This window comes from Synchiropus splendidus, chromosome 2 (assembly GCF_027744825.2).
Source record: "Synchiropus splendidus isolate RoL2022-P1 chromosome 2, RoL_Sspl_1.0, whole genome shotgun sequence".
Lineage (NCBI taxonomy): Eukaryota > Metazoa > Chordata > Actinopteri > Syngnathiformes > Callionymidae > Synchiropus > Synchiropus splendidus.
In genome coordinates this window covers 9,321,686-9,344,049 of record NC_071335.1, presented here as the reverse complement: position 1 = coordinate 9,344,049, position 22,364 = coordinate 9,321,686, and the positions used below count along the sequence as shown (strand labels likewise).

At 39.4% G+C, this 22,364-nt stretch overlaps 1 protein-coding gene across 4 annotated transcripts in view; it reads right to left on the bottom strand.

Moving 5' to 3' along the window:
• LOC128753886 (regulatory-associated protein of mTOR) overlaps positions 1 to 21,943 on the bottom strand; it is a 125,331-nt gene extending 103,388 nt beyond the window's left edge. For all 4 annotated transcript variants that reach the window (XM_053856050.1, XM_053856052.1, XM_053856051.1 and 1 more), the window contains exons 1-4: positions 21,560 to 21,943; positions 20,293 to 20,467; positions 6,935 to 7,037; positions 5,121 to 5,203 (exon numbers count right to left, since the gene is read on the bottom strand). In XM_053856050.1, the coding sequence (XP_053712025.1) occupies positions 5,121 to 5,203; positions 6,935 to 7,037; positions 20,293 to 20,460 (354 nt within the window). In that variant the 5' untranslated portion in view covers positions 20,461 to 20,467; positions 21,560 to 21,943. The remainder of the gene's footprint in view (positions 1 to 5,120; positions 5,204 to 6,934; positions 7,038 to 20,292; positions 20,468 to 21,559) is intronic.
• Positions 21,944 to 22,364: the final 421 nt, after the last annotated feature.

Below are 22,364 nucleotides of genomic sequence, written 5' to 3'. Positions count from 1 at the left end.
AGCATGAAGTCCTTGAAGACATTTGACATTTTTTGTTTTGTTTTTTGTTTGTATTTGTTAAAAGTAACAATGCTAAATTAACAATTGTCAATTACTTTCAGGAATAACTTTTAGGATGCCGTATATTAAAAAAATAATAAATAAAATTACTTAACAATAACCATGCATTTAGTGATTGCTATGACTTGGGACAACAGAAGTCAAGATAGTCCTCAACTGGTGAAAGTTTGGACCATTCATGCAGAATAAAGTATACAGGTAGTACAGTATAGCAGAAGCATAGTATCTTTCCTTTAAAGAGAAGCCTTGACCTTACATTACAAGAAAGTAAAACCAGCATGTCTCCACACAGGAGAGTCAAGGTTGACTTGGAACAGATACATTGCGTTGTCTCTTTCAGCACTTTTCTTTACATGATCAATTGGTCGATAATAATTAATAATAAATAATTATTTAGTTAAGGAGTACTTATGACTGATTTTATCCACATCATGCACTTAATCACACTGATCATAACTACATCTTAAAATTGATAACCAATCCATGTGATTGTCATCAAAAAAGAAAAAAGAATAGTTTAACCTATAGTTACTTTTGTATGTTTTGTACTCATCAAACCTCACAGAGTGGGAGAGTGGGAGACTGGAAACGTGTTGGATGAAGAGTGCTACAATTGGCAGCGGGCGAGATAGACCACCATTGAGGTTCATGGATGTGATGACTGAAGACGAAAATACTGTAGGTGCGACTTAGGAGAATAATGTATGGAAGCAACCCCTGAGAGGAAATGACAGAAGACATTTCCTCTCCTTTTGCTAGATGTACCCAATTCCAAACCTCTTGTCCAACACATTTCCTGTGTCCAAGTCTGTGAGATTTTACTGTAACAAAAAAAAAAAAAAATCACAATAGGGCACCTTTACCACCGCATTTTCTGATTTGATGTGTCATCTTTGTTCACAAATATTCAGATTTGGTTTCACAGTGCCGACCTTCATTTTTATACTGCTTTAACCTCTAGACAAGATTGGCCCCGACAGCGACATGCACTTTCTTTGATTAAGTAATGCAGTCCCCTATGATTGGTTTAGAACCATGCCATTTTTTGTGTTCAATCACTTCATCGTATACCACCTCATTTATGTGTAAAAAAAAGTCTCAAAGAAGCACAGCCACTATTGACAGTAATCCGGTTTAACTTCAATTGATCTGTGAGCTGGCTGAAATAAGAGTCATCCATGACAGAAAGTGATCCCCTCTTTCCTTAGTACAAAGCTCACTAATTTAACCAACAGGCTTGAAAAACACTAACACATTTGCATTCCACTTCATTATGCAATCAGAGCAACAACAGGGGGAATCTGGAGCTGATAATGTGAGATATTTAAAGCAATACGCAGCAGCAGGTACACAGATCAATACTCCCCATCTGTCCAGTGGGGATTGAGCCGCTATGACCTCAAGCCTTCTGCCTTAACATGTTGATAAAAGACGGAGCAGTCCCACCACAGGCCTTCCAAGGGACTAATGGTTTTCTTATGAGGCTCCAACCTGACTAAGAGTGGAGATCATTAGAGCATTTTCCCGGAGCACATTATTCACTCCGCAGCCTCATGAGCACTGGCCATCAATTTAGCTAAGCTGGAATTCTACTGCTAGATCAGTAGGTAAGGGGGCCTAAGGAGAAATAATCTGATGGGTGAAGTCAACAAATAACAAGCCAAGACAACACGCATGGATGTCCTCAGAAAATATGTACCACCAACACAGTCTGGTCAGTGTTTATACTTTGAATATCAGATATCTCATAACAACTAATCACACTCTATCATGAACAACATGGTTGCCATAACAACACAATTCCTGCAGAGATCGCCATTGATTGGGTTCGGGTTGCCTCACTGAGGAGGAAGACAGGAAAGGCTACTTGTTGAGTGAATGGATTTACCAAAGTGCTTCGGAAATTCACTCGAAAAGGACTTGATAGAATCCAGTCAGCACACTACGACTTGATGTTAATCCGATAGTGGCATGCAGTCCAGACACACAAAGCCTCTTCACCACTGACCTAAATATTACCAGAATAAACAACCAACATCTACAACCTAAGTCCAATTGTTTGTCTCACGAATTTCCATAGACGTACTCCAAAAAATGTCTCATCGTACAGGGTTCGCACCAGCAAAACATGGGCTCCCTTTGCTGGGATTTCTACCCCTACACTAAGATTTTACCCAATGCATAGATTTTTCCAGCATATAGAGAACCCTGTCCTAATTGCAATTTGTTTGCATTATTCAGACATCCTTGAGGCAGCATAATGATGTTGAATCCCACAGCTGAAAGACCAATGAAACATCAATGATCATGGCATCTACAGATTATTTATGAAGATAGGTGATCAAAATGTGCATCCACAGCTTGAAATATAATATCACATTTAGAAAAAATGTGCCGTCTGAGTATATAGCAATATATTGCAGTTTTCAATTATAGTACACAGTATACAATAACATTCATTTTTATGGCAGCACCAAGTGTCATTTTGTGTCATTTTTAACAACCGTCAAATAACATTGACAGACACAGTTGATGACCTTTGTCCATTGCAGTTATCCATTAGAAAACTCATCAAAGCCACGCTTAATTTCTGTAGACAACATAAACGTTCTCAATTTTTTATTTCCCCATTACGGAGAGAAATAAGTCTTCAATCCTACTGCCTGATTACCAGCTGGATTTACAGTGTAAAAATGTGAAATCTTGTCATTAAAATAGCGGATTAATGTTTGCCCTGATTTCAAAGGGAATAAGAAGGTTTCTATGAATAACTGCGGTACAATTTGCGATCTAACATGAAAATGTAATAAGTGTTGGACCTTGTTAGGAAGTTTTTGGCTCCAATTGCATCAGAAACACAGGAAGTACAGCCGGGCCTCTGTTGGGCGCACTCATCATTGATTTGGGTGGCTGTTAATGAGAAACATCCGAATTTTATAAAAAGATGTTCTGCAATGCAATGTGGTAGTGACTGAAGAAGGACACAAAGTTGGACAAAGGTAGCCTTCAAAGTCAGTTAAGGACAAGAACGGAAGTTGAAGTCATTATTTAATTTTTAGGCTGACATCCCTATTTTTAAGAGGAATTTTGCATCGAGTGTAGATGCACCTGTCAGCCTTCAGTGTTGCCACATGAGTTGTTTCAATGCAGTCATCCTCTTCTTTCCTCTTCAGCATCATGTTTCAAGGGGGTGGGTTGGGGCTAGGACCTGCATGGCTGAGCAGTTTACTCATGGTGCTGTCGTTTGTAATGCAATGTACAAATTGGACACAAAGCACCAGCTTTTGAGTGAAGTTTCATTCATTCAGATTTGATGCACTGAACTACACCTGCCATGCTAAAACACAGGGTTCTTTGTGGTGAGGCTATTTGATGAATAAACCAGACGATTCTATATCTTTTACGGGTTGCAGAACACAAAGGAAAGGCAGGACACAAAAACATCCAAGCCTATATAGAACAAGCACAGGTGCAAAGTAAACAAGTCAGACAGCAGTGGCGACAATTTTAGAAGACAAGAAGCTTATTTTTTGATACAGCATGTGTCAATGGAAAGTCATTTCAAACCACATCCCGACACATATAGGGGAAGACAGAGAGATGGAGCGTGAAAGGGTGACATAAACACACAGAATGAAAGAGGAGCCTGGCAGAATAGAGGAGCAGATGGTGCCTGTGTGGATGGGAGTGAAGGAGAGAGAATCAAAGGGTGGCACCTTTCTTTCTTGTTGAGTGAACAGAACAGACTAGCCGTGAACATTACTCAACACTCCAACATGAGCAGGCAGAAATGCCCAGATATAATGGTGAAACTCACTAAATTCTGATGGGAAGTTTGTGTGACTTTCAGATTTCTTGGATCAAAACATACTTTTCAGAGGTACCATGAACTGTGGACAAATAAAAATGTATCCAAAAGGGTGGCACAAGACCCTTAAGCATATCGAAACAATGCTTGCAAAGCATAAAAAGATGGGGTCTGGTTAGACTTGTAGTCAAGACCACCTGAACCGGAGAGAACGGAGACCAAGACAGACCAAGTTCAATAAATAAAAACAAACAGTCCAATTTCAAACGTGCATAACAGAAGCTGGATAGAGAAGTAAAAGATGTATTGTAGCTTTCGGGATCAAAAATAACTGCCAAATTCAGATAACATCCAGCCACATTAAGATTTAACTAGAAATGGGTCCAAATAAGGCAAAGTAAAATGGTTCATGCAGAGTGAAAGAAAAGCAAAGATGCTAAAGGTAGTATTGGAAGAAGGAGTGAGTGGGAGGCAGCCAAGCTGTGTGTGTTTCTGGCCATAAATGTTAAACACAGGGTGAAGAGTAAATCTCAAAAAGTTGTCTCTATGTTCGCACACACTGTCGTAAATTGGGTAGAGAAAGTGGACTTGAGGAGAAACAGCAATGACTTGACAGCTTTTGCAATGGAATTGAAGATTCAACACAAGTTTATATAAGGTGTGTTGGTGAGGCTGCGAGGATGTGAGCGATCATCCTCCCACATCCTCCTGGATATCATCTCACTTTTTACAGCTGAGCTCCAGTATGAAACAATTCCCCACTCTTTTAGCACCTTTCTCTTTCCACACACACAAGCTAACTGTCTTCAGTTTCCATTTTTACCTAACAGGAAAATCTATACCAAGCTTTCAAGGAAACATACTGAGTCACATCACCCCAAACCCCAAACATTTGTGTTTTGCATCAGATTAATGTGCCCGGAAGTTAGATGCCAGAAGTCCTCATGTTCAGTGGAAATATTCGGCTTACAAGATGCTGTTCTACACTTAATAAAGGACCATTCTACTTCCTGAAAGCCTGGAGTGCTTGCAGTAGTGCAAAGACAACAAATATTAAAATATTGTTCCCTCCACTTTCATCAGGAAGTGGGATCATTGATGATACTTGTAGCTCTACCTTGCTAAAATGCTCAATGGGGGTGTTCAAATGGCATTTTACAAATTTCCCAAAAACCCATTGAATGACCTGATTTAATTGAGAATATCTTTTCATGGACATAAATGCAGTGTCACATGGTTGTGGGGCTCTTACCCTAGGTTGCCAGTTTTCATATTGCTTCTGCAGGTTGCCCCCAATGGTCTCCAAGGCTTTTTGAGGACTCATGGACAAAGGATCTGGAAAACAAATGTAGATTGAAATCAGCGCTAAAACTTTAACTAACTCCATTCTCAAAAACAAGAGAAAATCACTCAAGTTTCAGAGTTACTCAGAGGCGGGAGTGGGACAAAAATGGAAATGGCAACTATCGTTGTCCTACCTGGTGTGGTGCAATTATCAATGTGCTATACGCTATACTGGAATATGGAACTATAAATAGCTTTGTTATTTACTTATCATATCATGGATAAAATAAATGCTCTGTCGACAAGCGCCAGATGCGAACCGGTAACCCAGTGAATCACAGCGATGTGCTTTAACCACTATACTACAGCAAAGTTACGTGACCTGAGTTTACGTCACTGAGGCATCTTTTTAATATCATGGCATTCCAGCATGGCCAGCGTCCAAGGAATCAGATCCAAAAAACAGTTGTGAGGGCCGTAAACAGGGCCATTCCCATTTGTTCTGTTAGATCGCTTCGCTTCAGTAGATGTTATGTCTGATTAGCACAGGATCATGACGAATGGCCAGAGCACTGGGTCCTTGGGGTCATATACAGTATGTATTTAGGGGATGTATGTTTTCTCTCAAAGAAGATGATGTTAAACAAATCAGAGAAGTAGTCTAGTCATTGTTCATTTGGTCTAATCTTCAGATAGAAATGAAGGTCATCCCATGCAGGAAAATGTGAAAAACTAAAGCTCAACTGGCAGCATTATTAAAAAATGGCCTCAACATCCCCAGCACAAAGGTGACTCCAAGCTGTAGCGAGGCAAAGAAAATGCAATTTTTGAGAGTAGTCGATAAAATAAAAAGATTAAGTTGGACAAAAGCACAAAGTCATTGGGGAGATGCGGAGTAGAGGGCGGGATTTTTGGATATATGAGGCATAATATATGTGAAAACACTTGGGCAAAATGAAACGAGTAAAAAGGGAAGGAACATCACTCCATCCGTAATGACAAGCCATCCACTGTGGATAGCATGTGATTGAAGCCGGTGGACAATGGCTCAAAGCACACTTCCTGGATTGCGTAAGAACAATTCAAGAACGCCACAGTCAATTGTGATTGAGTGACTGCATTGTATGTAAAAAGTGCCATCATGCCAATCAAACTTGTGGGAAAATATTGATAGGCAACCAAAAAAAGAGCTTGACAAAAAGGTATTTGACATATTGATAGTATTTGACCACAAAAGATAAACTCTTAACAGTTTATCTTGACTGAAGAGCACAACAGGGACACAGATCAATATAGATTTTGTAATGACAATAATTTGTGCTGTTGAAAAAGTTACTTTTTCTTTTCTTTTTTTGCTTCTTTGAAACACATTTCTGGCGATCGAAGAAGTTACTTTGATTTTGAACGGCCCAAAAGTTGTTGGCCACAGGGTAAACCCGTTTCTTCTGAACTGAACCACAGCTGTCAGAACTCTTGCCTCCTGAGACCTGAAGCACGCACAGACTCCCCAACAAGCAAAGAAAGGAAGGTAAAATGTAGCATGAAGGAACCCAACATCAGAATGTGAAATGAAGTGTTGGGAAAGTATTTCATGAAGTAGTGACATGGGAAGATCTTGGGTTATAAAAAAATATACCATTATTTAGTAATTTTACCTAGCAATATCTTTACAATAAAGCAACAAGGTTCTAGACATTCTGCCATCGTGAGTAGGTCATGGTTTGAATAAAGCGGAGACCTGTACAAGGTGGATCGTCACGTCTCAATTTTCATTCTACTTACCAATCCAACATTCCAGTCTGGCACAGGGGGAAGTCTTGACCACGTCTGGTGGGTCAACTCCCACATTGAGACATAACACCAAGGCCACACTCACGGTCTTCATCTGCAAGCAATATAATTCTCATATTAGACCATAAAATGCACAAATAAAACAAACAAATAAACAAATAAAATGCTCATTGCTGAATGCTGAAAAATGTTGTTGAAGGTCAACAGCCTAGCTAATGTCATATACAAAAGCTGTACAGAGGGGAGAAACAGACACATCTGAGTAAATTGTGTAATCGCGAATTTCACATCAAATTACGGCAAACCTCACTCTCAGCTTTTAGCGTGGAAAAGCATGTTTTTATGTCACCAACGCAACAGGAGACATAGGAGACGGAAAGCTTGCAGAGGTGAGGACAAACACATCAGGACTGTGTATAAAAACTATCTGACAGAAACTGTCAAGAGCAGGGGTCACCAAACTGTTCCAGAAAGGCCCGCAGGGGTCGCAGGTGTCAGTTCCACCATTGAAGTACACAGTTTAACCAACCAGGTGTCACCTGGAACTTCGCAGCAGCTGACAGCAGCTGATTAGAGATGACCAGGTTGGTGAAGCTGCGTGTGCTCGACTGGTTGGAACAAAAACCCGCACCAACTTCAGCTTTTTCTGGAACAGTTTGGTGACCCCTGGTCAAGAGGATGGGAGCATTTCCACCTGGATGTCCTGACAAACTTGGTTGTGTGTTCAGTGCAACCAAGCCGCCTTTCATAACAGCAGATCAGATCAGATTAGATTAGATGGCCTTTATTAGTCCTCTTCAATGATGCAGCACCTTCAGCCAAGGCATCCGGATTGGAGCCATGGAACCCAAACAAGGTCAATTTAACAGCGTATTCAATTTACCATTGCTTGCAAGAACAAAATATCTGAAAAACATACATTTCTAAGAGAAACATATTTGTAATGTATATTTGTAAGTGCTCTGTAACTGAAAAAAAAGCTAAATATATATATATATATATATATATATATATATATATGATATTTTATCTGATTAACAAACAGAATTTTCTGAATTATTCGATAGCTGCATAGTCTACATGTTTTTCATTTTCAGAAATGACGTCCTTAGGTGAACCAATATTTCCGCGGCAGAACATTTTTCTGGACCGACACTGGTATAAAACGATAGAGATGCATAATGAATTAGGCCCTGGACACTTGACAATCATCTAAACAACAATCATTTCCATAAATGCTCCGAATAACAAATGCTTTGAAATTGCTTCGCCTCAGAAAAATGAGAGGGCGCAGAAACATTTTCACAACATTCAACAACAAGAAGGCTGTTGAACATGAGCAGAGTACGTATTCGGCAATTCCCTGGCAATGTTGTAAGAAATAAAAAAAAAAGATATTGATAATGTTTACACAGAGACGACCCTAGTGAAAACGACGACTGCAAGAAGAACCATACCTCATGAAACTGCATTTACACAGCAGCAATAATGCTCAACTCCCCAGGCATCAAAAAGCCAAGTTTGCTTCTACAGTCTACACAAAGCCAGCACGAGTGCCAAAAGTTCCAACGATGCCGGCACTGACACTAAACGCGAAACAATTGAACATTTAAGTGGAAATTTTTTCAAGAAATTTTGCAACATGTACGTCCACCATCTGCCTAACTCATCACTGCAGTGAAACTTATTCAACTGCACACAACATATGCAAGTTTTTGGAATGCCAGGACAATGCAGATAAATTGTAATAGCAAAGCAAACACTGCCAACAGACAGAAAACAGTGGGACAACCATAAAGATATCAAAAAGCTTTTAAAAAGATTTAGAAAAGTCCACTATCTAGACTTTTTGTGTTTTGAATGATGTGAACGAATGACGGCAATCAAATGAGCACCAGCAGGCAAGCACACATTTCCCCATTTAAAAGTCAAGTCTTGAAAATATTTCAGGTCTTGTGTCACCATGGTAACAGTGGTGATCAGTAAAAGTGATGACCTGCAGCACTAACTTGTTCAAGGAAATAGTTATATATCATAAACCTTGGACAAGCCATCAAATTCTTTGATGTGTTTTCAGCAGCATGCCTTGTGTGAATTATGGCAGGTTTTGTGCATTTGAATACGGAGTAACTCCGACACAGCTGATCGTAATTCTATTAAAAAGTTTAAAAGCTGTTTGGCAATGGGCAAACTTGATTTAGGTGGCGTTCTGTTGGTGTTCGGTTCCACGGGCACTACACCTCATGACCAACTCACAAACTGACATTTTAATTTAACAAAACAACAAACAATCAAATTGTAATCAATCATCCTTCATGTGACTGCAGTGACAGTTTTCTCATTTATTGATTTCTTCTTCACTTCTCACGAGTGCCTTAAGAAAATCTGTAAAACTGCCATCTACTGTCAATGTGGGGTCATTGTACATTCGCACACACACACACACACACACACACACACACACACACACACACACACACACACACACACACACACACACACACACACACACACACACACACACACACACACACACACACACACACACACACACATATATATGTATATATATATATATATATACACATACATACATACACACACACTGTATGTGCTTTAAACATCTTGTACATTGTCAACATGGCGAGTAAAGCTGCTTCTGATTCTGACATTTTTCAGAAGACCACTTGGGGGTACGAATAATTTTGGGCTGCAGATTCGCACCACAGGTTTATTGCATGTTTCCAAGAATACTGCGGTCCTGAAAATTCTACAAACCCATATGAACCTGGTAATCACTGCTGGAGAGTGACCTTTCAGGGGTTGCATCAGATATAATCTCTGTTTGGTATACGGACCTGAGGTTCGGACCTGAGGTCCAGTTCATGAGCATTGGGGTATTACTGAGCATCCTACTGTGAGGAACAATGTTATTAGTGTTGTTGAGATAGTTACATTGCTTTCTGCAATACCCCTGACTGAGTAAAATGTCAGCAGGCTGCAGACATCTGCAGGATCAGATTCCACTCGTGCAATAGTGCAAGAGGACATGGAGTCGCTGTGTTTTGTTTGTTCTTGCACGACATGCTTTGCCCTTTCACCATCCACATAGACAATGGCATGATACTTCTTGGGTGACCTAGAAACTGATGCGATTTTTTATGCATCCATGAAAAATTATTCCAATGTGTTTCAATTCCTGTTAATGTGAGCTATCAAACATGGAAGCAATTTCATATGTAGATATATTGTGTTCATTAACAAGTCCCAAACAGGTGCAAGCATTTACTATGCATAAAATCATTGATTGATTGTGTTGTTTTTGCAGACTACCTGTTGAATTTGTAATTTTTATTGATAGATTTGAGCCAAAAAATAATTTTCTTAAATCAGGTGGTTACAAGTTTAAGATATTGAGCATTTATTTTCCATTTCTCATTTGACTTACAGTTCACTTGTGTCAACTTCTGGAGTTTATTTCAGGGCTGCACAATGAATCTGCGTGGCCGATATGGGCATTTATGATGTCATCATGAACGGCGGATCGAATGGCAAATATTGGCCGATTTCTTATTTCGACTCATTATTTATTTTAATAAGATGCTATTTATATACATATATGATGAGAAATGTTATTACTGTTTAAACTTTTACGACATGATGTAAAAATGACAAAGTGTCAGGAAAATGACTACCTAGTTGCTGTTTGCAAATTGTGTACCCACAGATTCAACACAGCACTAAAAGAAGACACTAGGCTTGAAATCGCTGCGTCAAATTCGATCACTACCAAGAGGCTAAGGAACGAATGCTAACCAGAGCTAACTCCAGTCGAAACCATTGCCAATGGAGTTGTAATTGTTTTAGACGAGTAGCCGGATTCTGTCGTTGGAGACCGGATCAGTACCTAATAGAGCACATGGACCCCAGATACTCATTCCCTGGACATGTAGTGGATGAAAAGGAGCGGTCTGTCAGGTTATAAGTTAACATTCCGCTGTTTAACAAGTTTACATTTTGGGTTCAATCTGTTCATTGTTAATTGAAAAAATAAAAAAGTGACTTTTGCATGATTTAGTTGAGGAGAAAAAAAAGCAAACAATCTGCAAATATTTTATATCTGCCTGTTGGGCCTTCCAATCGGAATCGATATCGGCCAGAAAAAGGGCGATCAGTGCAGCCCTATTTGATTTGAGCAAAAGCTGGACTGTTCCTCGTCCCTGACCTGACACACCAAGCATTTACACTTGCATCTTGGGTATAGACATTTATGATCAGGCAAGATAAATAACAGAGCGCAGCTCTGGACTGAAGACAGATCTGACCTTTTGAACAAATGACAGCACAAGATCGACGGTACTGTAACACCCAGAGAGAAAACAATGTTTCTGTCAGAGCCTCTGAAATGTCAAAGATGACCATTTTAGGTGCAAAGGTAGAGCATCAGTGTGGTTAAGTCCACACTTCAAGAACACATGTACATAGAAGAGTGGACTGAACCACTCATCAATTCAACCCTGATACTTCAGATGTGTACTGATTCAACTTCAATCAGAACCCTAATTAGATTAAACCTTGACTCAAGTCCCACCACTCGAACATACAGTACGCACACGGAAAATCTGATCCAAAAACGGCTTTCATGAAAAGACTTACCCTCTCAGAAAACATTACATTTGGGCTCAGGCTGAAATCGAGTTCGGCGCAGTCTTGCATCACTTCTTCCTTCTTTTGAGGAGCTATCCACACCAGAAAACACAGTTCACAGTCGCTACCCTGCTTGCTGTCAATTGCCTGTTAAAAGTGGTTGCTCCATGAAAGATGACTCACAGAATTTAAAAAAAATAGGTCCTTGAATAAAAGTATGAAAAGTTGAGTTATACCCCTTCTTTCCTCTTAACCGTTTACATTCAAAACTCTAGGAGACAGGGACAAAATTTGGCCTCTGGAAAATAGTGAATCCCTCCCATTTCACAAAAGAACTTCTTTTCAAGAGGGTGTCCTGTCCCTCTGTTTCTTGCAGTGATTTGCTCAGATGCCTTTCTAATCCTATCTTAATTATCGTCCATGTACAAACAACCCTGATGAATTTATTTGCTTCCTTCCGAGGGAAGCTTTAATTTACTCCACCTTCCTTTGTATGCAAATACTGTCCACAAACAGGAGAAAGTGTTTCGCTGTTCCACTTCATCATCACAGTGTGATGTTGCAGGAACTAGTTCATTTATCAACTTGGTTCAGATGGAGTCGGGTGGTAATTAGAGTAAAACTGCAGAAGCACATTGGCGCAAAGTCACAGCAAGACATGATAAACACGGTCAAGTCAAGATTGTTTTATTATCATTAATTATACGTGGGGTAATAGGAAGTAATTGCTGCATGGTAGAACATTAAAAAAAATATATGGGCATAATCCGACCATTGTAATATACTAGGGTGAATTTATTCATTGAGATTTTTCTCCTATTCTTGGTACATGATTGACAAACATTTGATGCAACATTATCAACATTTAATCGTAAATGAAAGTTGTGATTGTATGTTGTTGAAAGCCCACACAACAAAACTCCAGAACTAATGAATTCCATCAAATAAAAACAGAGCATCCAGGCTGGACCTAGGATGAACGTGGGCGTGAAGTGCAACATGACCGGTTGGCGGAGGCGAACGCCCACGAGGCAATGAGTTGAGTTAAACATGCACATCGTGATGAAAGACAAAGATATACTGTATGAAGGTTTTACAGTGCGCACACAAAACGCACAGACTGTGTTATGAATATGTTATGAATATGACATATAGTCACATTCCATACAACAAGGGAAAAAAAAAATCACAAAAAAAACATGCAAGCAGTGACATTGACAGCATAAGAAAAAAGCAAAAAGCATAAGAAAAAGCATAAGAAAATGTGTCTGTTCCCTTGATTTACTGTATATAATGAATGGGTATCCAATGAATACTACACAAGTCTCCAGGGGTCCTTTGCCTCCACCTCCCTCCTGAGCGCCTCCTATGTAGCCCACAGTTCAGCCCACTGCCACAATCGATGTCTTCTGATTGCTCTGCATGTGCACTCTGCAATAAATAAGGGACATACTAACGATGGGGAGGATCGATCTCCCCTGGGAAAACAGCCTGCAGCAACAGGTCAGGTGGACACCAACAAAGAAATCACTTATATGATTTGCATATACAATAAATCACATTTGCTTCCGCTGGGTCCATGAGGAGTGAAAGCTGTGGTCTGTGGAAAAAATGAAGGATGCCAAAAACAATTAACTTATGAAGAATTATTATTTGTTTTAATGTAACTATTAACCAAACAACAAGAAGTACAAAATATCTTATTATAATTTGATACATTTTCATCAATGTTGTTATATTGAGTAATAACAGGGCTGCAACTAGACACATAAGACTCAAAGCGGGATTTATTTTCTTTTATTTGTTCTTCCTCTCAAGTCACTCATGTTGTTTTGATACCAACAGTGCCTGACCATTTTCAAGGGAAAGATGAGCTTCGCCCGCTGTCAGAGAAACTGCCTCAGGTTGAGTAAAATGAAACAGCACTGCACCATATTGAAAGTTGAATTTTACAGTTTATTCTGAGAGTTAAAGTTTATTCAACCATGAATATGAAAAGGTTCTCAAGATTCTCTGGGCAACTTGATTGAGGAAGGCTTGCACGACAGCAGGAAGCAAGACAGTGAAACAGTCTGTGCCATTTCACTGTGTTACCAATTTGTAATACAGGTTTGTCACAAGTATCTGTTTAAAGGAATTAGAATGCTTGAATTAATGAATGCATGTTTATTTCAACCTCATTTAATACTTTCTGAATGCATTACTTGACAAGCTATACGACTATTGGAAAACCATTACATGACTTTATTATTGTTACATTGCATACAATTCAGTCAATGTCGAGTGGATATTTGGTTCAAACTCAAGTATCTAAATTCCTCTGTCCTCATTGTTGTTCTGGACAAGCATTTTTTTAACGTGGCAAAAGCAAAGTATTCTTTTCAGTGAAAAGAGCTTCAGCACAAGCTGGATTCTTATTCTAGGAGGGAGGTTTTTGTACAGCTGCAGCTTGAATTCAAACCACCACTGAGCCTTTGCAGTGGGTTCATTAATAAAGACAAATATGTGTTTCTCTATCTCAGAGTCAAAAACATGCTTCCTCATTTCGCCGGAAAGTTGCCACAGTCGTGGAGGTGTTCAGATAGTTTGGTGCACCATTGATCGCATGATCCATTGTGGGTCCATCACAGCGCTCCGTTACAATCTGTCGGCAAGCGTCTCTAGTAAAACTGTTTTATGTATATAATGGGTAGGATTTTTTTTTTCACATTCAGAAATGGAAGAATGACATTTTTCCATAATCCAGCATACATTAAGGCGATGCTTCATCTTGCCAACACAGGTTTTAACACATGCAAAAGCATCATCAGGCCCCTTAAAGCACAATTACAGATCAATAGATCAATTTCGCAAGCTTGTTCCCACAAAGGTCAGAGGTCACAGTTTTCCAACTGCTCATATAAACAAGAAAAATACAGCACCATGCTATAAAAATCGCTAATGAGACCAGGTACTTAACAAAAGGACATTTCAATGTTTGCTTGTGGCTCTGAAAATCTGTACACAGCCTAATGAAGTAGAAACATTGATTGCCTGCAGCAAATGATGCGGAAGACAAATCAGTAAAGACTGCCTGTCTTACTTTGTATTACCACAATGAGCTGCTTTCATGATGACTCATTTATTCAATCCTGCTACAGCTGAATATTGTCGCAAGACAGGCAAGCTCCAGACCTACGGAGGAGCGACTGGGACTGGAACAGATGTAGTTTTTCATTGCTCAGAGTAACTAAGTACAGATTTTGAAGACTGGCAGTTCCGCTATACATATATATATATATATATATATAAAAGTGGGACTTTAACAAGTTAATCATGATTAATTAATTACAACATTATTACGATTATTACATATAATTACAACAAAAATTGAATTGAATTGAATTTAACAGTTTGCTCTCTAGACAACACAGAATCTTTTCAGAATCCAGCAATCTGTTTGCTTTTGATCAGTTTTTCACTACACAATGACCAGGGTTTCCACTGCTCTGAGTTAAAAATAGGGTCTTAGTTTAAATAAGATTAAATTTAAAACTTCAATATAGCCACCATCATGATTCATTGTGCTTATGCACCAAATTCATTGAAATTGAAAAATGTGGCTTCTTGTGGTAATTATTCTTACACCATTAAACTGCAATTTCATATATATATATATATATATATATATATATATATATATATATATATAAATCCACCCATAAACACCAGCAAAAACAGCCTCCTCAGAGCTTTGAAAAAGAATTTATATCCAATAATTAGGACAAAAACACCCGGGAAGCCCAGAAATCGATTTTGTTACACCAAAACTGCATCAGTGTCCACTATGTTGGAAAGAAATCGTGTTCAATATGACCAAACTTAGATTAGTGGAGAGCAAAGAGTTGACCTTTCTGGTGGAATGAAGGAAGAGCTGGACCAAAACAAAAAGCTAGTGGCTGTTAAGGGCAGAGATTAGAAAATGCTATAATGGTGTGTGCACTGACTATACAGTTCCACCTGAGCATTCAAAAACTAAACGGACAATGCACAAAATTGATCAATTAAATTGGCTAATGTTGCGCAAGGGGGCATGTGTGCACGTGTACATGTACTGGTGAACTGCTGTTGAGTCGCCTGTGCTCATTAAATTACAGTCTTACTGAGGCATATCAGGGTTTGAGAAATTCCATAATCACCGGATCATGTTCCACTGCTTGCACTGAGCTAAGAGAAAGTGAAAAGAGAGTGAACAAATGAGGGTCAATGGTCTGAAAATGTAAATTATCCAGACTTTCTGATTGGAATCACTGCATTGTGCACTTTGTAATGGTGTCGTGCTAATCAGCATTTCCTGCAGTGGTGGCATTAGGCTTTCATTTGTGTGAATTATGCAGGTTTTATGGGACAGCATAACTTGGGCCATCATTACCACGTGCTGCAGTCAAGAGGCAGTGAAACAGTCAGGCTGTGGATCTGCACTAAATGAGAGCCCAGGCGCAGAATATCAGGTTCTACTGTCAAGTTGTTGCACCAGTTTCCCGGAGCTACATCAGACAAACCAGTTACAATTAACAGTGAGGGCCTCCAGTATCCAATATGCCGTAGCTGTGCTCCCACACCAGAGGGGATCGTGGTTGCTTCTCAAAGGGAAACGCCCATCATTACAAATGACAACATATTTGCAGCCACTTAAAGGGTCCATGACATAGATCCAATCAACAGAATTTTCATTTAGTGTACACAAGATTTTCAACATTTCGTTTTGTGGTTTTTGTGGTAGAAGAGCAGGTTCATAACATATATTTGAATCAATTTGTTTTGGAGACGATGACTGGAGCTTATCACAGGATGAAGATGTGTTGGTGAAGGACCAGAGATGGCAATCGGTCAGCTCCAAAATGCACATATGTAAAGTAAATGTGACACTATTGTCAAAAAACAGAGTCATTATTTGTTGCCCCTTCTGAGCTTGTAACTTAACGCAACCAATTGTCTCATCTATCTGATGTGTGCACATCAATCTCAGCCAAAACACAACAAAGGCACTTGCTCTTCTCCAAGCAACATTTGACTGTTGCTTCTTTCTGCCGTTTTAAGAAAATGGAAATAATCTTATCCCATCAACTTTCAGTCCAAAACTGGCTGGGTCAGTCAGCTTCTCAGTGGCAAAGTTTCAGGCCTTAAGATTCATGAAGAGCAGGCAACTCCTCAAAACTGTCAGCAGTGCACTGATCGCTGCTGAGAGCCAAACACCCTGTTCTCTGAACTTGCTCCACTCATTTTATTTACGAAGATCTCCATCCTTTATATACTTTTCTATCCAAGATAATTTCATACTGTATATTTATGCATGTACAGAACTGTGTCATGGACCCTTTAAAGGGGCGCTTTTCGCTTTTCTTCAGCAATCACATCTCCCAAACTATTAGAGTAGGTTCCATCAACATAACATTTTAAACGCTTGCACTTTCAAAGTCATGCCTAGTTTACGTTTACAAAATGACCATCTTCGTCGCAATACTTTAAATGTTTTTCATTTAACTTTGAAATGTAGAAAAGCAACATTCATTCATTCATCTAAATCAGACGAACACTACAATACAACTGCAGCAGCCAACTGCTTATCAATCAGAAAAAAATTGCTTCTTAAGTCCTCATCAATAAGAGCTTTTAAGTTCAATCACTCGTGCAACAGAATTGAGCGACCATGAAATACCATTGTTGTTTGATAAAACAAGTGAGCATCAACAAGGACTCAATACTCTCATGTGCAAGTTTTGAACAGAACAACTTTTTTATGAATTGTACTGCATTGGTACAGTAGTTGCACAGTGAATGACTCAATTCACTTGTAATAAATAGTAACACTGAATTCAGAGCTAATTTGGAGGACAAAAAGGCGTAAATTGTCATAGAGAAAAGGGAAGGAAATGAAAGCCTAACAAGAGACCATGTCACCACAACAGTCCGTGACTGGTGTCTGCTAAGTAATTTCATTTCCTCCTATTCACCATGACACGCATGACACAATGTCACATCCGTCAGATTGAAGCTCTGAGACTGATCCAAGTCTGACTCAAAAACTGAAAAAAAAAATCTTATGATAAAGATAAGATAAATTGATTGAGTTATGAAGGGATAACACAGTTCAAGCATGATATTTTCTGAATGAATGTCAACCCCCCTGCCATGGAATCTGCGTGAAACGCCAAACAATAATGTAAAAACATAAACAAGCAGTCATTTTGGCAATAAAACACTTAAAACTGAATCCCATAGGTAATGTGTGATGAAAGTTGTTGAAACTTGTTCGCACAGAAGAAGCACAAAAAATAACGGGGTAACATGCAACCCTTTTAAAGGTATCCTATTGTGCATTTTTATTTCTTCAGTCACAGAATAGTACATGCTAACAAAGTTCCTTCGTGCCTACATAAAAATGTAAATGTTCATGTTTTCAGTTATATAGAAGCAAAATTTACAAAATGGCCACCTCCCTAAAACCACTCCACATTGACAGAGCAACAATAACTACATACAAAGATGGGTGATGTGACAAGGCCCTCAACACGTTCCGGTTTCAACAGAACAAAAATATCAATCACGCATTAGAGCATCTTAAACCAACCTGTTTGTTATAAAAATAAACCCGACTCAGAAATCATCATAACAAGACTTTTCTTAATGCATTTCAGGACAAGATAGTGTAATATTGACACCATGTGACGGTCACGGTCCTGCGGCAGGCATCCTGTAACTTAATCCACGGAGCCTGTGTCGCACAGTATTTACGAAAGGCAAATACACGTCCCTCTGTAGTGAGTCATCGATCCCATAATTATTTGCATGTTGCAAGAAGTACGTAAAAATAGCTGTAGGCAAAAGGAATCTGCAAAAGTGAGAAATTTGTTTTGGTGATATATTCGTTATTTATATGGCAATGGAGGAATGGATGAATCGTTCACCCAAAAACATGGAAAACCATCATTGGCTGACCATAAGTTATTTCTGCCTAAACATGGACAATGTCTGTGATGACAACACATGTTGACTCCCCTTTTCAACTTTTGTATTGTTTCATTTAAGTATCACTGAGAAATCCCAGAAGAACAGAAGAACAGGAAAAAGAGTCAGTGGGAGATGAAGTCCCCAAAAGAAAAATCAACAGATGAAATATGAAGCTTTTTTTGGATTTCACAATGACGATGTCGATCAAAAGACTGTGCTGTGTCGACAGCGCCTGTGTGTTATTCCCACAACTCGAGGTAAAATGACGAATCTTTGGGGTCCCAACAAGTCACAGAGCGCTATATAAAGAGGCAAATGCACTTTAAGGAACAGATGATGATTTAGGATGCCTTGGCAGCAGTGATTTACAGTGGAAATGCCACAGACATTGCAGATGCAGTGCAACTTTTGTAATCCAAAAAGATAGTATATCTTTTTCAGGGGTTTCAGTCATATGCTGCATCAGACAACATCGTTTAATCAATAATGTCATAAATAACCGGACTAGTCAACACTTGTATGTGTTGGATGGACATGGGTAATAATATAATAATAATAATAAAATCATGTGTATTGAAAGGCCAGAGTTGCGTAAAGGGAACCCAATCTGCCAGCACTGGTAATCTAGTACCTAGTTCTTTCCACATATTGCTACTCTTTCTAGTTATTTAATTAATATTGCAATAAATAGCACAACGAAAGAGAAATCGCAATGTCATTTTTTTTCCAATATTGAGAAGCCTTAATAAAAAGTAATCTGATTGACACCATTTGAATCTACAAATAAAATATCAGACAGATGGATTCTAAAACAGAAATACTCAATAACACAGATACCATCCCACATCTGCTACATATTCTAGTATTTATTCATGTGATGGAAGTTGAAGTGAAAAAAGACCACACGCCCTTGTATCTTTATATGATTATTAAAACATGCAACTGCTGGGAGGGTGTACATCTGTAACAGTCTTCTTTAAGAAGAGCATTCTTTGACTAACAATGAGGTTGCGCTGTCATTGCAAATCACACCAGACAACATAGACTGACTGGAAAAAGTTAGATGCAGGGGCTCAAAACCCCAGCGTAGGGGGTCAACATGCCGCTCAAGCTCTGGGGAAAACCTGGAGTACTGGATGCAATCAACTTGACTTTTCAGTGTCAGTAGTATACAGAACCCAAAAGACAAAACTCATCTAGTTTGTATCCTTAGATTGAAGAATCCCACAGGTATGTATGCAAAACACCTGCTTTCTGTCGCATGTAATGCGATGATAACGCTTCACAGAACTTGGACAAAACGCATAGGTACAAACAAAACCCAAGACAGTTTGTGCTTGATATATACGAGCTTCAAGTGAAGAGAGACGCGTGAAAAGCAGCTCTTTGAATCTCAAAAGAAGCTTGCCTCGTTGCTGCTTTATTCATCAGTCCAAAAGAACAGCTTTAAACGCTGAAGGAGAATTCAATTTATGAAATTTATAGCATCAATTAGAGACAATACCTGGGGAAAAAATGACATCCCCACTCATGGTGCTATTAATGTAATTACTGATCCAGGTTTGACGGAAAAGGCAAGTGAGTAGTAAGTACTGAAATGCAGAATGAGAAAAAGAATCTACAACCGTCACAAAGGAATATGAGGTTCATAATATATAAGTTTACATTCAAAAAGACTCCAGTAAAGGATGTGAACAAGAAACAAGACATACCCGGTCCTTCATCCGCCAGCTCTGTGCTAAAGCTTTCGAACCTTCAATTTTTTCTGAATGACGTTTCTTCATGAAGGCAAGAGGAAGTTTCCAATCATTCATGTCAGCCTCTTCTTCCTCAGCCAGGCCAGCGACTGGCAAGTGAATCAAGTCCGCATCCATTTTCATTTGAGCACTGTACAGAGGGAAAGAAGATGGTAACTACACTGAGACATGAAAATATTACAGACGAAGTATAACATTGGAAATGGTAAATAAATAACTGGTGCTGGTTAGCCAATGAAAAACTAGTCATACTGCATCAACCTTGGGCTGTTATATGGCGCTGTCAACTAAACCGCAATACAATGTTGCCAACAAATGTAAGCTTCCACAGATGGGAATTTGCCAAATGTCCGCTGATATTCATGTTGTTTCAATTTGTGCTACACATTGTAAATAATGTACACAAAACAACTGACAACAAATCAAATACTGTTTAATGAAATGACTGGTAAAAACCAGAGATAGAAGAAATCACACTAACACATACCCATTTTTGGATTGAGTCGAATAACCTTTAAAAATAGCCCAATCAAAATGTATGTTCATTGCAGGAGATGACTGCAATACACTGATTATCCATTGTATCATTTGGCTCCTTTACTGCTCCACAGATTTAGTTGGGTAACGCCAGTGGCCCGCAGCCTCAGCAGCCTCAGTAGGGTAAGTTGTAAACACATCAACAAACCACGAAGCACATGCAACATGTCATAAGTATCCATTGTCAACAAAATATACATATGCTAGCGGAGCATAGTGTAGTGTAGCATGTATTGTGTCTATACTGCTAAAATGCACAGCAAAGTTCACTAACAAATTCACTGTCAAATGGCAGCTGAAATTTAAATGTTTCACAATTCTTATTTTCTTAACTTCAGTGCTATAAATCTATTTCACATATAAATGATAAACGTGGATTCATGCTTTATTGATCACTTCGCCGTGATAGTTTGAAGATGTTGCGGTGATTTGGGGTGTCTAGCACCAAATTAAGACGCCGTTATAAGAGCACAACAGATGTCATTGGTCTCAAGCAGAACCGGTAACTGTCTTGCAAGTACATGCTAAGCTATCGCGGCTAAAGTGACAGCTCATTGGCAGTCAGCTGCTGGGCAACAAGGGAGCCTGAGCAGCTCCTGAACTTTGCCTGCAGTCAAGTACACGGTGCCCACAGGTGCATGAGGCACATAAATGGCGCAATCACGGTGTGCAAATGTGCGCAGACCTCGGTTCGGTGGGATTAGCCGCACGAGCTGGGGAACCTCTCCGTCTCCGGACGATGACAGAAACTATCCTGGCAAGAAAGTTGTAGGGCAGCGTCCAGAGCCGGTAGAGCAGGTGAAAGGCTTCCAAGCCGGAGAGGAAGGGTCTGTGCGGCGGCACTATCCGTGGACCCTCGCTAAGGGAAGCAGTTGAACACCAGGCCCATCTCCACACTCACTGTCCAACACAGCAACGCCAGGCACCGCTAACGCTGTTGGACAGCCGGGTTCGTCTGGACGGCACAAGAAGGAGGCTGAAGTCAAGGACTTGCCGGATATCCCTAGGAATTTCAAGAATGATAACCGGAGGCACTTCTTCAGCACTTCTGCAAGGGCGCCGCCATCTTGAGTTGTACCCGGCATGCACCGTTAGCGCTGCAATGTTGTCAGGTGACGTCATCACTCCCGAGCTAAACCCAGATTGTGTCCAAACTTTTTATTGCCCGCCTCAGTAGATATTGTTGCTGACATTTTATGATTTAAATGTAACTAACGAGATATAGTAAGTAGTAGTAAGTGCCTCCCACTGCCACCCCCAACCAGTGACAACTATTTGAATTAATGTCAACTTAATGTAAAGACTCCAAAATAACAATTTATAGTATTCAAAAATCCATCCATCTTCTTACGTTAATGTTTTACCTTCCTGCTATACAGATCTTTAGTTTTATTTTATTTGTTTATTTACATTCACTTAAATTCACATATAACGACCCAGTTATTTCGAAGTTTTAATACTCAAATTGAGCCAGCAAAAGGTCCCCACAA